The following is a 15,793-nucleotide window of genomic DNA, read 5'->3' as shown; positions in this document are numbered from 1 at the left end:
AGGCGACTTACGTGATCGGGTGGTCAGACTCGCTGACTTGGTTGATGCATGTTATCGTATCCAAACTCTGAAGATCGATGCTCATGATGGTCCAGACTCGATTATTCACACACCGCCGTCATATAACTGACACATTGCTGAGTGCGGCTTTAAACAAGAAACAAAGAAACAATACTAGTACTGCCACATTTGGTAGAATCACCTAGGTGAGGGTTGGTTTGCAACACTCCTGTTACAGTTATCATTTACATTTGGAGTTAGCCCTTTTCATTCTTGTGAACTGACTGAATTCACTGTTATTAATTTTATTAATGGAATTATTACAGAAACTGAAAAGTATATTATCGCCATGCTATTATTTGTGAAAGTGGGATAATTAGCAGCAACGAAAGACCAATGCTCGCCTTTTCAGACCTGATTTAGGTGCCCCAGTGCATACTGGACGGTACCCATGAAGATCCGAGTCAGAATAGGTCTTCAGCAACCCATATACTTGTCGTAAAAGGTGACGTTGCTAGTCGTAGGCGACTGACGGGATCGGATGGTCAGCCTCGCTGACTTGGCTGATGCATGTCATCGTATCCCAGTTGCGTGGACCGATGCTCATGGTGTCAATCACTGTATAGTCTGGTCCAGACTCGATTATTTACAGTACTAGTCCGCCTTCATATAGCTGGGATATTGCTGAGTGCGGCGTTAAACCAACAAATAATCAAAGCATACTAGCTGAACCTTCATTGAATGTTTGAAATCAAACTGTATACTTTTTATAACTTTGAGATTCTTTGGCAATAGAAATGTATCATATCTAGGGAAGAAAATGTTGCCATTAATATTTCATATTTTACGACAAAGAACATTGTAACAGGGGATATGGCCCGGCCCAGGGCTCTAGTTGGGAAATGACCCAGATGCAAATTCATCACCAAAGTTCCATTATTTATTCGAAAGCAGTATTTATAAAAAAATCGAAAGTTGGAGGGTGCAATAACCGGAATACCGCACCGGTTCAGGATGAACGGGAAAATTAGGTCAACCGAAGTACGATGTGTGAAACACGAAACCATACTGGTCAACACCGAGTTCGTTCACCTGTGTCGTCCAGGGTTTTGAAATCGAACGTGAGCAGTTTCGCGCACGCGTCAAGTTGTGACTTGGCTCCCGTCTATTCAATATCTAAAACCTAGCTGCGTGTCCCAGTGAAGAGGAACCGGTTCGTATGAAATCTTCCTCCAATCAATGGTGAACACAGTGTCATGACGTTTTACACAGAAGGTGTGGTGACGTTTACCACAGTACACATGTACATGCAGAATGGTTATACGTCAACTGTGAAAGATAGTGCTTTATTCGATAAATCTTTATTTTTATTTGACATGCCGTAGATCTTCACCAATACATTCAGTTTTGCTCACCTTATTCCAACAACCAAGTTGTTTTTAAAGTGCTCCTCCAATCCGCGCTGACCGAAAATGAAGCGGTACATGGTGGTCTGGGGGTCGGTGTTCTTCTTGGTGATGTTCTGCTCCCTGTATCTGATGCTGGAGACGGTCACAATGTCCAGTAAACCCCTGGAGCTGGACGCGGTAAGTACATGCATACACCATCATATTCTGACATATGATCGCCAGGTTACTTCGAATTCTAAACAATAACACACTTCTGTATAATTTAAACTAGACTTAAAGTTCATGTTTCACTGTCATACATTCTTGTATTATGAACAAAGCATATACTTGGCATATATATCCTCTTTTAAATGTTGAGATAAATGTAATGCTTTCTTTCTATTTTTTCGTTAATAGCATTTTTTTCTCATTTCTTTAACTAAATGACGTATTACATGTGTGAGGACTAATTTTTAAGTCTCCCTCAGAAAGACACTTGTAATAAGCAGACTTGGGAGTAACATATAGGCTATCACATTATATTTGTCACAACAGGTATAGGTACGGCCACAAGGCCAAGTCTGTTGGTACAAGACAGTGGAAATCGAAAGGATTTGTTGTTTTCTCAAAAAATGTAGTTATATTACATAAATTACCAGTCCAAACTGAGCTCTGGCCAAGTTGGATATAAACAATGGAGAGGTAATATCTACCCCTGCATAATATTGAAATAAAAAGTACATAAACAACAACTCTGACACGCAGCATTGTAAGTTTGCACCCTGGTGCTTACAGCATGTCGCTAGGTTCTGATGAACCTACTTTTCAACATGAAACCGAAATTGCCATCATTTTGTAAATATCCACCTCCGACTAATTCAATCTTGTTGTCTTTATTTGAGTGTTGTATGTATGACTGGTAAACTGATTAATTGGTTGCTTTCTACTTACTAACAAGGAACTAACTAATTACCTTTATAATACAGTAACACAAACTTTCCAAACACATGATTTGTGGTATTTTGTTGACAGTCACACCGGCAAAACAATGCCCAGTGACGTCAGGGGTCATTGAGTGTGCATAAGCGCCTCCCAGTGATCTATCATCTCTACACGCAATGTCATTGAATACGCCCAGTGGTGTTGAGAGTTTTGAATATTTCTTTTATATAATATAGCCTGCGGCAGCGCATTTTAGAACATGCTCTATTTCACGAAAGCACTTTTATTTTTTATATATTTTTTATTTCATATTTCTCGTAATTCAAGTAGCTAAAATGGTTATAAATGGGAACTAATATTCATATATTATTTTTCCGGTTCATTAATTTTCATTATTATGCGCAAGTTTATTAGGGATATTGCTGAACACATCCAAATGTCTCCAGTGTCAGGGTAGGTTACCCCGAAACTCTATCCTTGCCCTTGGATCCCCTTTACGATCAATCACCCCTTTACGATCATTAGGAATAGGTAGCCGTTTCGTGGCTGTTATAGATTCTATAGAAGCTCCTAATATTCTTCACACAAAAACGTTGAGTAAAAAGGATGCAACGCGTTTGTGTCGACTATTTTGGCTGCTGGAAACTGTCCTGGAACACACAAGCCACTTTCACCCGCTACATTTTTTCAGTACTGATTCAAAATGGAACTCACCATTGTGTCGTCACTAGCCATGCTCATGCCTGCCTCGCTCCTTACTATTATCCACATCATCCTTACAGTGTTCCCTATCACACTTTTCTGTCACTAAAATCACCCGACGAATTATTAAATACCATATGATTCATACGTACTCGCGAGTTCGACGTCTGACGCCTGGAGCCCTTTTTCAGTTCGCGCCATATCGGCTCATTCCTCGCCACTCGGTATCTTGTAGATTACGTCATGGGATGAGTGTGCCAAATGGCATCGGGTTCATTAATAAGTGTCCGTAGACTAAAGTCACGAGACACCATGCCTACCCATAACCTTCATAAGTGTCCGTCACCTATTCGACCCTTTTCGTTCAGTTCTGTAACGTAACTTTGCACTTTGTTTCACAGTGTGGACGTAGCTCAGTTGGTTAGCTGTTGGGCTAATAATCCGAAGGTCGCGGGTTTCGCGTCCGATGGATTCTCACAAAAACTGGTTGCTTGTCTTTGAGACATGTGACCTACAGCAGAGATTGTCCTCACAAGAAGTTGTGGTAATGTACTCTAGAGGTGGGATCATTTTATCTGGCACTGAATATTTTCCAGTTATATTAGTTGGTTTTGATAAAAACAATTGTGAGCCCAACAGTGTCAGACGGTACACCTCTTGGGAACCTTGTCATAGGATCTTATGTTTGCTGGCAAGCTCTGCTCACTCACGTAGTGAAAATGTTCAGTGCTGCCTTCATACGTACCACTCTGCTTTTATGTTTAATGGATTGTGCTAACTTGTGTAACAACACTTGGAACCCGTAAAAGCTTTGTCGGTGACCCAACCTGAGTCATTTGAAAATGCATTATTTGGAATTTCCTGCTTTTGATTTAGTTGAAATTAATTTTGAAGTGAAATTTGTGGAGATGGCACATAATATTATGCAGTTGAAATGCTATCACACCATATTAATTCTTGGAATTGTAAGTCTACAGCCTTGGTGACATCAGAAATGATGCATGAAAACATACACAGTTTAAATAACTACGAATGTTTGTATCAGCATGTACGCCAAACTCAGACACACACTTAGACAGTATTTGGTTGTGAAAACATAAAACACAAAGGTAGCGCAACTTGTAAACAGATCTCCTCCTTTTTCTCCACTTCCAAAGTGATAAATGAAACTACAGTAAGCCAACAATAATGGTGAAGACGAAAACATATGTAGGAAAGGGTAGAGACAGTTCATTCCACCCAAGCTGACATGGAAACACATCAGCATCTGTAACACATGATCAGGAAATCTGACAGCTTGTCAATGTTTGTTGTTGATAGACGGGATAAATTATTGATCATCAATCGATTGATGTATAAGTGAAGAATGAAATAAATTAAGGATAGCTTGAACTTTGATATCAAAATGGAAATGTCAGTTAAACTATGCTATGACATGTACAATTCAGCGTATATACAGCCATACAATATTCATCATATTAAGCGCATCTCTCCTTAATAATGCTTGCTAAGTTTCGCAGCTGCCATCTTGCTATAGTAACAGTTGCTTGTAATTAATACTTTTGTAATTAAATGTCATTTTCAGTTACCAAAGTTAAAGATAGATACTATGTTTGCTGAAATGTGGCATTGATAAATGTTACTGATGAGGTTGCTGGATGCCATCATGGAACTTCTACTTTCGAGAATTGTTTCAATGTTGATGTCTGATTTTTTAAAAGTTTTTGGCTATTCAATTTTGGGATGCAATCATATTAAACCATACACGTGCATGAGCAGTAATTTAGTCTGCTTATTTTGAGCTTAATGACCTTGTTTTTCAAATAGCAATCCTGATCAGCGGATGAAAGGCTCAGAAGGGTTTTTCCTTGACCTGCTGAAATAGGGTCCAGGATATCCCCAATAAGTATTTTTAAGGGTCCTTGCAGGCGATATGAGGGTCCTGTAAAGTAATAAAATGGCACTTTTAGATAATTACTTTGTAGCTTTTAATGAATCAGTGATCATGTGGAAAGTGGTCATGATTGATGCACGAAATAACAGACACCCATAACTGCGCTTGATGCCCTGTAAATACAATATAAGTTGTCACCCAATCTCGAGGGCTATATGGTGTGAAGTACCATGTGTGTAAGCCTATGTACCCTGACCTGCCAGGGAACATCACACCATTTGCCCCGAGGGACCAGATCACAAGGAATTTATCTCACCGACATTCATTCACACAGACTTGATATGTCCAAAGTTTCACTGAGTATATCGCTTTGATTCAGCCATTTTGACAGCTAGCAGATGATGCAAATGAACCAAGTTGCTTCCCTTACCCAATGCATTTGGATAAACAGCGCTTCATTTCAGCTCCACGATACTTAAGCGAGATAAGCGGGCTACATGAACAATAATTGCCTGCTCCTTAACCGATTGGAAGCTAGTATTTTGATGTAAGACGAGATAATGAATATTTATTTGGTGTCATGTAGGACACAGAGTATATTATATACATTCTCTACATTTGTAGACACACATTTGTGAGTCAAGTAAAACCCTGGCTTCTGTAGTCAGATGAAAGTCTGCTAGGGAAAGTCTTTATGTGATCTGCTGGGGAAAGTCTTTATGTGATCTGCTAGGGAAAGTCTTTATGTGATCTGCTAGGGAAAGTCTTTATATGATCTGCTGGGGAAAGTCTTTATGTGATCTGCTAGGGAAAGTCTTTATGTGATCTGCTAGGGGAAGTCTTTATGTGATCTGCTGGGGAAAGTCTTTATGTGATCTGCTAGGGAAAGTCTTTATGTGATCTGCTAGGGAAAGTCTTTATGTGATCTGCTGGGGAAAGTCTTTATGTGATCTGCCGGGGAAAGTCTTTGTGTGATCTGCTAGGGAAAGTCTTTATGTGATCTGCTGGGGAAAGTCTTTATGTGATCTGCTAGGGAAAGTCTTTATGTGATCTGCTAGGGGAAGTCTTTATGTGATCTGCTAGGGAAAGTCTTTATGTGATCTGCTAGGGAAAGTCTTTATGTGATCTGCTGGGGAAAGTCTTTATGTTATCTGCTGGGGAAAGGCTTATGTTATGTAAATTAATAAGTTGGTGATGTGGGGAAAATCTCCAATTGTCCTCATCATGGTAGGCTGCCAGTCATCAGTCTGCCACCTGTTCATTCAGCTGGTGTAACATGTTTTTCACATTTTCCTAAACTGCAGGGTCAAAGAAATTGTGCTTCTATGTAGCTGAAAACTACCATGGTGTTAGGTACAGGAAGAATGCATGCTCGGAGATGTTATGACACTATAGTGTCTATGTTTTAACTTATCCTTTTTTCCTTTGACTTAGCCTTTTATAAAGTGAGTGACTGAGATCATGCCACAAGAGTTGTTCTTGGTGTCCCAGGTCATTGAAAAGGACATGATCCTACATTGCTGCCAAATTTATAGTAAAAATTATGTTTCTTACAACCATATATTAAAATCATGCCAGATTCATGATATACAGGAAAAGTTAACTGTAAATCTTTCTGTCCATCATCTGATTTACAGTCAGTACTAATTAGTGCAATCATTAGAAGCAATTACAGGAATTAAGTGGATCAGCAAGGTTTTGTTAGAACACCTTTACAGATACTGGCTGATAACAAGTAGCAGCCCTATGAAACAGGACTGTTTTCGGGTTGTATTTCTTTGATCAAAAGTCAATCTCATGAGATAGTCATGGTCATGTCTATTGGAATGTTGCTGAGTGTGGCGTTAAACAACAAACACACACAGTCACTCAAAACTAGTGTAGAGCTGAAGGCATAAATGTCAACTTTAAAGGTTGTAGACAATGTTACAGACACGAGATGTGTCTTCATGCTCAGCATAGATGACATGCTTCGCTGTGAAGGAGCAGGTGAATGTAGCAGTGCTCATTTAAGACAGTTGTTTTATATTCCTTGAGGACATATTTGTGATTGACCCTATATCCTGTGTAATGATGACAAATGATAAAGTTTGTAAAGATATCATGACAGGCCCTAACTCAACTCTGAGTGGTGCAATGTTAACAACCTAACTTGAATAGCTCTGGAAATGCTTCTGTACCAAGGCATGGGTGAATGTCACCAAAAGGGTGTCTACTTTTGTTAAGGGAATCAAACAAGTTACATAAGAAATCTTAAAAATCTAAGTAAGCTGGCATTGTAGTATTCTGAATGGTATCAGCTGTAGCAAAGGTTGTGTAAACTGGTGACAGTATCCAGAAGACTCACTCAGTATATATACCACCCAGTGTATACTAGTATCAGTTGTAGCAGAGGTTGGGTAAACTGGTGACAGTATCCAGTAGTGGTGTAACGATACGGCGATACAGTATTGTATCCCGATGCACAGGCCACGATACGATGCATCGATTTGGAAAGCATGTATCGCGATACATACAATATTTTCATAACACAGTTTTATTTACGTATTTTCTTGAGTATGGTGCACACTTTTTTTCTCCAAAAAACAGCTGTGTAGAAGGGGGTGCGCATTTTACACGAATTAATGAGTTTTGATGTTTTTCCCCCATGGTACTTTTAAACATGAAATACGTTTAACAGTTTCAAAGCAAAGTTGTTGTTTCAGTAAAACATACTGTATTGCTGACAAGATGCTATAACTGTAAATAAACACCTTATATCTTCTTCAAATGTACTTGTCACATCAGAGAGCAGAAAGACATCAACTTGGCTTAGCTTGTACCAGTAAACACTGTATCGTGATACGTATCGTATTGCGACCCCCCCCCCCCCTCCCCGTATCGTTACACCTCTAGTATCCAGAGGACTCACTTAGTATATATACCACCCAGTGTATATCAGCTGTAGCAGAGGTTGTGTAAACTGGTGACAGTATCTAGAGGACTCACTCAGTGTATATACCACCCAGTGTATACTAGTATCAGTTGTAGCAGAGGTAACCGTAACCATTCATGAATTGAATTCGTTATTCATGGCCACTAGAATCGAATGTTTATGAATATGCTATTATGTATATTTACATACCATGTACCTAAAAATATCCATAACAACATATTACTTGCATATATTTCTTTCAATGACAACACTCTAATAATATTTAATTTGATAGTATTGTTTCACTCATCATTTTCGCATTTGAGTAGATACTAGTACCTGGCTAAGTGCAGTATTTAAATGTATAATATATTAATAATTAACAAACCATGTCAAATAATATATGATGTTATTGTTTCACTGAATATAAACAATAATACAAAAACTGCTGACTTGTTATTGTAATTGTGAATTAATATTCGTATTCGTTACCCTCTATTCGTGATATGAAACGTATTTGCCTCATAGTGTATTCGTTGCAGCCCTAGTATCCAGAGGACTCACTCAGTGTATATACCACCCAGTGTACATCAGCTGTAGCAGAGGTTGTGTAAACTGGTGACAGTATCTAGAGGACTCACTCAGTGTATATACCACCCAGTGTACATCAGCTGTAGCAGAGGTTGTGTAAACTGGTGACAGTCTAGAGGACTCACTCAGTGTATATACCACCCAGTGTACATCAGCTGTAGCAGAGGTTGTGTAAACTGGTGACAGTATCTAGAGTACTCACTCAGTATATATACCACCCAGTGTATATCAGTTGTAGCAGAGGTTGTGTAAACTGGTGACAGTATCTAGAGGACTCACTCAGTGTGTAAACCACCCAGTGTATATCATCTGTAGCAGAGGTTGTGTAAACTGGTGACAGTATCTAGAGGACTCACTCAGTGTGTAAACCACCCAGTGTACATCAGCTGTAGCAGAGGTTGTGTAAACTGGTGACAGTATCTAGAGGACTCACTCAGTGTGTAAACCACCCAGTGTATATCAGTTGTAGCAGAGGTTGTGTAAACTGGTGACAGTATCTAGAGGACTCACTCAGTGTGTAAACCACCCAGTGTATATCATCTGTAGCAGAGGTTGTGTAAACTGGTGACAGTATCTAGAGGACTCACTCAGTGTGTAAACCACCCAGTGTACATCAGCTGTAGCAGAGGTTGTGTAAACTGGTGACAGTATCTAGAGGACTCACTCAGTGTATATACCACCCAGTGTACATCAGCTGTAGCAGAGGTTGTGTAAACTGGTGACAGTATCTAGAGGACTCACTCAGTGTATATACCACCCAGTGTACATCAGCTGTAGCAGAGGTTGTGTAAACTGGTGACAGTATCTAGAGTACTCACTCAGTATATATACCACCCAGTGTATATCATCTGTAGCAGAGGTTGTGTAAACTGGTGACAGTATCTAGAGGACTCACTCAGTGTATATACCACCCAGTGTACATCAGCTGTAGCAGAGGTTGTGTAAACTGGTGACAGTATCTAGAGGACTCACTCAGTGTGTAAACCACCCAGTGTACATCAGCTGTAGCAGAAGTTGTGTAAACTGGTGACAGTATCTAGAGGACTCACTCAGTGTGTAAACCACCCAGTGTATATCATCTGTAGCAGAGGTTGTGTAAACTGGTGACAGTATCTAGAGGACTCACTCAGTGTATATACCACCCAGTGTACATCAGCTGTAGCAGAGGTTGTGTAAACTGGTGACAGTATCTAGAGGACTCACTCAGTGTGTAAACCACCCAGTGTATATCAGTTGTAGCAGAGGTTGTGTAAACTGGTGACAGTATCTAGAGGACTCACTCAGTGTATATACCACCCAGTGTACATCAGCTGTAGCAGAGGTTGTGTAAACTGGTGACAGTATCTAGAGGACTCACTCAGTGTATATACCACCCAGTGTACATCAGCTGTAGCAGAGGTTGTGTAAACTGGTGACAGTATCTAGAGGACTCACTCAGTGTGTAAACCACCCAGTGTATATCATCTGTAGCAGAGGTTGTGTAAACTGGTGACAGTATCTAGAGGACTCACTCAGTATATATACCACCCAGTGTATATCATCTGTAGCAGAGGTTGTGTAAACTGGTGACAGTATCTAGAGGACTCACTCAGTGTATATACCACCAAGTGTATATCAGCTGTAGCAGAGGTTGTGTAAACTGGTGACAGTCTAGAGGACTCACTCAGTATATATACCACTTTTGAAACTGGTAGACAGTACCTCGAGGACTCCACCCTGTATATATCAGCTGTAGCAGAGTTTGTGTAAACTGGTGACAGTATTATGTCGTCTGTAGTTTACCACAGTGGCCAATAGTGAGTCAATAGATTTATTTCCAGCCGGCAGACAGCTGGGATATCTGTGGAGCCATTTGCCATACGACACTACGCAATTAGTCACATGAATTAAAAATGTTTCCAGTTTGTACACCACATAACTCCACATGACTCTGACAGGTGTATCGATGAAGGCCAGGTGTTATGGATTTACTAGTTAAGCAGTAATATATGTCCCTTTACACTGTCTGCAGCTGTGTGGCCCACCTCCTCCTGCAGACATTTACATACCTGTAACTAACTTCAATCAATATCCACTGCCACATTCTGGAGAACAGAATAATTTCACTGACCTAGTTAGTTAAAGTGACACAAGTTAATTGCAGGAGAGACATTATATACCATGGACATCCTTTCAGGGTTTCAATGGCAGAACATCCTTAAATTGTTCATTGAAGTTGTTATGATGCTTGCTTATGTGACAGTCCCTTAGATACATGTATGCAAAGCTGCTTGTGTAAACAAACAGTGAACACAGCTCGGGTAGATTGTGTGCACAGGAAGTAGCTAGCTCGTGAAGCAGGTAAGGTGGACTGTAAGTGTAGATACTGAAGGTTGCTGTGGGTATTGGTAGGTGTGTAGGTTGTGTGCACAGGAAGTAGCTAGCGGGTGAAGCAGGTCAGGTGGACTGTGTGTGTGGATACTGAAGGTTGCTATGGATATTGGTAGGTGTGTAGGTTGTGCTTGTACACTGAGGCTTCCATCACCTTGCTGTACCAGGGTGTACACGGCTAGGGCAATACTGGTGCTGTATGAGGGTTGTGAGTATCAGGTGAGGTGGAAGTGAGGGGCACAATAGAGCTTCCATCACCTTGCTGTACCAGGGTGTACACGGCTAGGGCAATACTGGTGCTGTATGAGGGTTGTGAGTATCAGGTGAGGTGGAAGTGAGGGGCACAATAGAGCTTCCATCATTGCTTGATTGGGGTGTGATTGTGTGTGAAAATTGTAAGGTCAGTACTTCTAAGCTCCTGTGCCAGTCATGCAGAGCTGCGTGGTTAGACGGTGTTATTGTACAGATTGGCAGATTAGTTTGTTTGGAGTGATATGATTGAGTTGATGGGAGCTGCCTTTCACAGGTGTACATTGTCAACAATGGATATCTTAGATCTTGGACTGTTGTGTGTCATTTGTTATCATATATATATATATATATATATATATATATATATATAGCGGGACAGGGGGGGGGACTGTTCACATGTCTTCAGTTATTCAGTTGAAATGAGATGAAATTAATGGTCCCGATAAACCAGTGAGTAATATCATGAGCAATGGCCCAAGCTATTGGGTTGTGATGACCAAATGATGCATGTGACCAAATCACCAAAACTCCCAATCCAATACATTGCCTTGTGTGACAAACCTAGGTTGCTGGTGACTTCCTCAAATTTGGTGAAATTTAATATACCTGACTTCTAATGTGGGGTTTATTTTGAGAAGGCTCTTAGAGACCCCTGATGTAGGTAAAGGTCACAAGGAAGCTCATTGTTAAAACATGGAATATTTCTGATGATACCAGACAATTTTCAGTTAATAGAGCTGGAAGGATTGGACTTTCTGGTTCCAAGTTTTACTTTATTAAACCCTGGCAGGGATCCAAGATGAGTACAAATACCGGTAGATACTGGTTAGGTCAGCTGTCACCTGATTAGATGAGTCCAAACGGCTGCTAACATTTTTTTAATGTAATCAGAGTTCTTTCAAGACATTCTCAGTTAGTTAAACCCATATCGGCTGCAAATGTTTGTAAAAATTTGGAACTAAACATAATCCAATTCAGGCTATGATATATTTGTGATGTGATAGCTTTGTAATATGACTTTGTATACCCTGAACATAAGTGAGTGGACATTGTCTAACACTGTCTCTCGTATGAGTGAGTGAGTGGACATTGTCTAACACAGTCTGTTGTATGAGTGAGTGAGTGAGTGAGTGAGTGGACATTGTCTAACACAGTCTGTTGTATGAGTGAGTGAGTGAGTGAGTGGACATTGTCTAACACCGTCTCTTGTATGAGTGAGTGAGCGGACATTGTCTAACACCGTCTCTTGTATGAGTGAGTGAGTGGCAATGTCTAACACAGTCTCTTGTATTAGTGAGTGAGTGGACATTGACTAACTCAGTCTCTTGTATGAGTGAGTGAGTGAGTAAGTGAGTGGACATTGTCTAACACAGTCTGTTGTATGAGGTAGTGAGTGGACATTGTCTAACACAGTCTGTTGTATGAGTGAGTGAGTGGACATTGTCTAACACAGTCAGTTGTATGAGTGAGTGAGTGATCGGACATTGTTAAACACAGTCTCTTGTATGAGTGAGTGAGCGGACATTGTCTAACACAGTCTCTTGTATGAGTGAGTGAGCGGACATTGTCTAACACTGTCTCTTGTATGAGTGAGTGAGTGGACATTGTCTAACACTGTCTGTTGTATGAGTGAGTGAGTGGACATTGACTAACACAGTCTGTTGTATGAGTGAGTGAGTGAGTGAGTGGACATTGTCTAACACAGTCTGTTGTATGAGTGAGTGAGCGGACATTGTCTAACACCGTCTCTTGTATGAGTGAGTGAGTGGACATTGTCTAACACAGTCTGTTGTATGAGTGAGTGAGTGAGTGAGTGGACATGGTCTAACACAGTCTCTTGTATTAGTGAGTGAGTGGACATTGTCTAACACTGTCTCTTGTATGAGGTAGTGAGTGGACATTGTCTAACACAGTCTGTTGTATGAGTGAGTGAGTGGACATTGTCTAACACAGTCTGTTGTATGAGTGAGTGAGTGAGTGGACATTGTCTAACACTGTCTGTTGTATGAGTGAGTGAGCGGACATTGTCTAACACTGTCTGTTGTATGAGTGAGTGAGTGAGTGGACATTGTCTAACATTGTTGTATGAGTGAGTGAGTGAGTGGACATTGTCTAACATTGTTGTATGAGTGAGTGAGTGTGTGGACATTGTCTAACACTGTCTGTTGTATGAGTGAGTGAGTGAGTGGACATTGTCTAACATTGTTGTATGAGTGAGTGAGTGAGTGGACATTGTCTAACATTGTTGTATGAGTGAGTGAGTGTGTGGACATTGTCTAACACTGTCTGTTGTATGAGTGAGTGAGTGAGTGGACATTGTCTAACATTGTTGTATGAGTGAGTGAGTGAGTGGACATTGTCTGTTGTTTTAGTGAGTGAGTGGAAATTGACTAACATTCTCTGTTGTATGAGTGAGTGAGTGAGCGGACATTGTCTAACACTGTCTGTTGAATGAGTGAGTGAGTGGACATTGTCTAACACAGTCTGTTGTATGAGTGAGTGAGTGAGTGGACATTGTCTGACATTGATTGTAAGTGAGGATGTAGACAGGTACAGGGTGTAGTCAGCCATTGATGTTTGTTACCAGGGTAGACAGGTACAGGGTGTAGTCAGCCATTGATGTTTGTTACCAGGGTAGACAGGTACAGGGTGTAGTCAGCCATTGATGTTTGTTACCAGGGCAGACAGGTACAGGGTGTAGTCAGCCATTGATGTTTGTTACCAGGGAGACAGGTACAGGGTGTAGTCTGTCAGTGAAGTTTGTTACCAGGGTAGACAAGTACAGGATGTAGACTGTCAGTGATGTTTGTAGCTGTGTAGACAGGTACAGGATGTAGACTGTCAGTGATGTTTGTTACCAGGGTAAAAGGTACAGGATGTAGTCAGCCATTGATGTTTGTTACCAGGGTAGACAGGTACAGGATGTAGTCTGTCATTGATGTTTGTTACCAGTGTAGACAGGTACAAGATGTAGACTGTCAGTGATGTATGTTACCAGGGTAGACAGGTACAGGATGTAGACTGTCATTGATGTTTGTTACCAGGGTAGACAGGTACAGGATGTAGACTGTCATTGATGTTTGTTACCAGTGTAGACAGGTACAAGATGTAGACTGTCAGTGATGTATGTTACCAGGGTAGACAGGTACAGGATGTAGACTGTCATTGATGTTTGTTACCAGGGTAGACAGGTACAGGGTGTAGACTGTCAGTGATGTTTGTTACCAGGGTAGACAGGTACAGGGTGTAGACTGTCAGTGATGTTTGTTACCAGTGTAGACAGGTACAGGATGTAGACTGTCAGTGATGTTTGTTACCAGGGTAGACAGGTACAGGGTGTAGACTGTCAGTGATGTTTGTTACCAGGGTAGACAGGTACAGGATGTAGACTGTCAGTGATGTTTGTTACCAGGGTAGACAGGTACAGGGTATAGACTGTCAGTGATGTTTGTTACCAGGGTAAAAGGTACAGGATGTAGTCAGCCATTGATGTTTGTTACCAGGGTAGACAGGTACAGGATGTAGTCTGTCATTGATGTTTGTTACCAGTGTAGACAGGTACAAGATGTAGACTGTCAGTGATGTATGTTACCAGGGTAGACAGGTACAGGATGTAGACTGTCATTGATGTTTGTTACCAGGGTAGACAGGTACAGGATGTAGACTGTCATTGATGTTTGTTACCAGTGTAGACAGGTACAAGATGTAGACTGTCAGTGATGTATGTTACCAGGGTAGACAGGTACAGGATGTAGACTGTCATTGATGTTTGTTACCAGGGTAGACAGGTACAGGGTGTAGACTGTCAGTGATGTTTGTTACCAGGGTAGACAGGTACAGGATGTAGACTGTCATTGATGTTTGTTACCAGTGTAGACAGGTACAGGGTGTAGACTGTCAGTGATGTTTGTTAGCGGGGTAGACAGATACAGGGTGTAGACTGTCAGTGATGTTTGTTAGCTGGGTAGACAGGTACAGGATGTAGACTGTCAGTGATGTTTGTTACCAGTGTAGACAGGTACAGGATGTAGACTGTCATTGATGTTTGTTACCAGGGTAGACAGGTACAGGGTGTAGACTGTCAGTGATGTTTCTTAGCTGTGCAGACAGGTACAGGGTGTAGACTCTCATTGATGTTTGTTACCATGGTAGACAGGTACAGGATGTAGACTGACAGTGATGTTTGTTAGCATGTTAGACAGGTACAGGATGTAGACTGTCAGAGATGTTTCTTAGCTGGGTAGACAGGTACAGGATGTAGACTGTCATTGATGTTTGTTACCATGGTAGACAGGTACAGGGTGTAGACTGTCAGTGATGTTTGTTACCATGGTAGACAGGTACAGGGTGTAGACTGTCAGTGATGTTTGTTAGCATGTTAGACAGGTACAGGATGTAGACTGTCAGAGATGTTTCTTAGCTGGGTAGACAGGTACAGGATGTAGACTGTCATTGATGTTTGTTACCAGGGTAGACAGGTACAGGGTATAGACTGTCAGTGATGTTTGTTACCAGGGTAGACAGGTACAGGGTGTAGACTGACAGTGATGTTTGTTAACAGGGTAGACAGGTACAGGGTGTAGACTGACATTGATGTTTGTTACCAGGGTAGACAGGTACAGGGTGTAGACTGACATTGATGTTTGTTACCAGGGTAGACAGGTACAGGGTGTAGACTGACATTGATGTATGTTACTAGGGTAGACAGGTACAGGGTATAGACTGTCAGTGATGTTTGTT

At 41.0% G+C, this 15,793-nt stretch overlaps 1 protein-coding gene across 4 annotated transcripts in view; it reads left to right on the top strand.

The window, feature by feature from the left end:
• The first annotated feature begins 1,321 nt into the window (after positions 1–1,321).
• Positions 1,322–15,793, top strand: part of LOC139461023 (alpha-mannosidase 2x-like) — a 91,398-nt gene continuing 76,926 nt past the window's right edge. Inside the window, exon 1 of one of the 4 annotated variants that reach the window (XM_071242507.1) lies at positions 1,322–1,586. In XM_071242507.1, coding sequence (XP_071098608.1) covers positions 1,473–1,586 — 114 coding nt within the window. In that variant the 5' untranslated portion in view covers positions 1,322–1,472. The other 3 variants (XM_071242504.1, XM_071242506.1, XM_071242505.1) reach the window with 3 other exon arrangements.

The sequence above is a fragment of the Haliotis cracherodii genome, unplaced genomic scaffold (assembly GCF_022045235.1).
Source record: "Haliotis cracherodii isolate W230 unplaced genomic scaffold, xgHalCrac1.p SCAF_14, whole genome shotgun sequence".
NCBI lineage: Eukaryota > Metazoa > Mollusca > Gastropoda > Lepetellida > Haliotidae > Haliotis > Haliotis cracherodii.
Note: the sequence above shows the minus strand (reverse complement) of the source record. Positions and strands in the feature narration are given on the sequence as shown.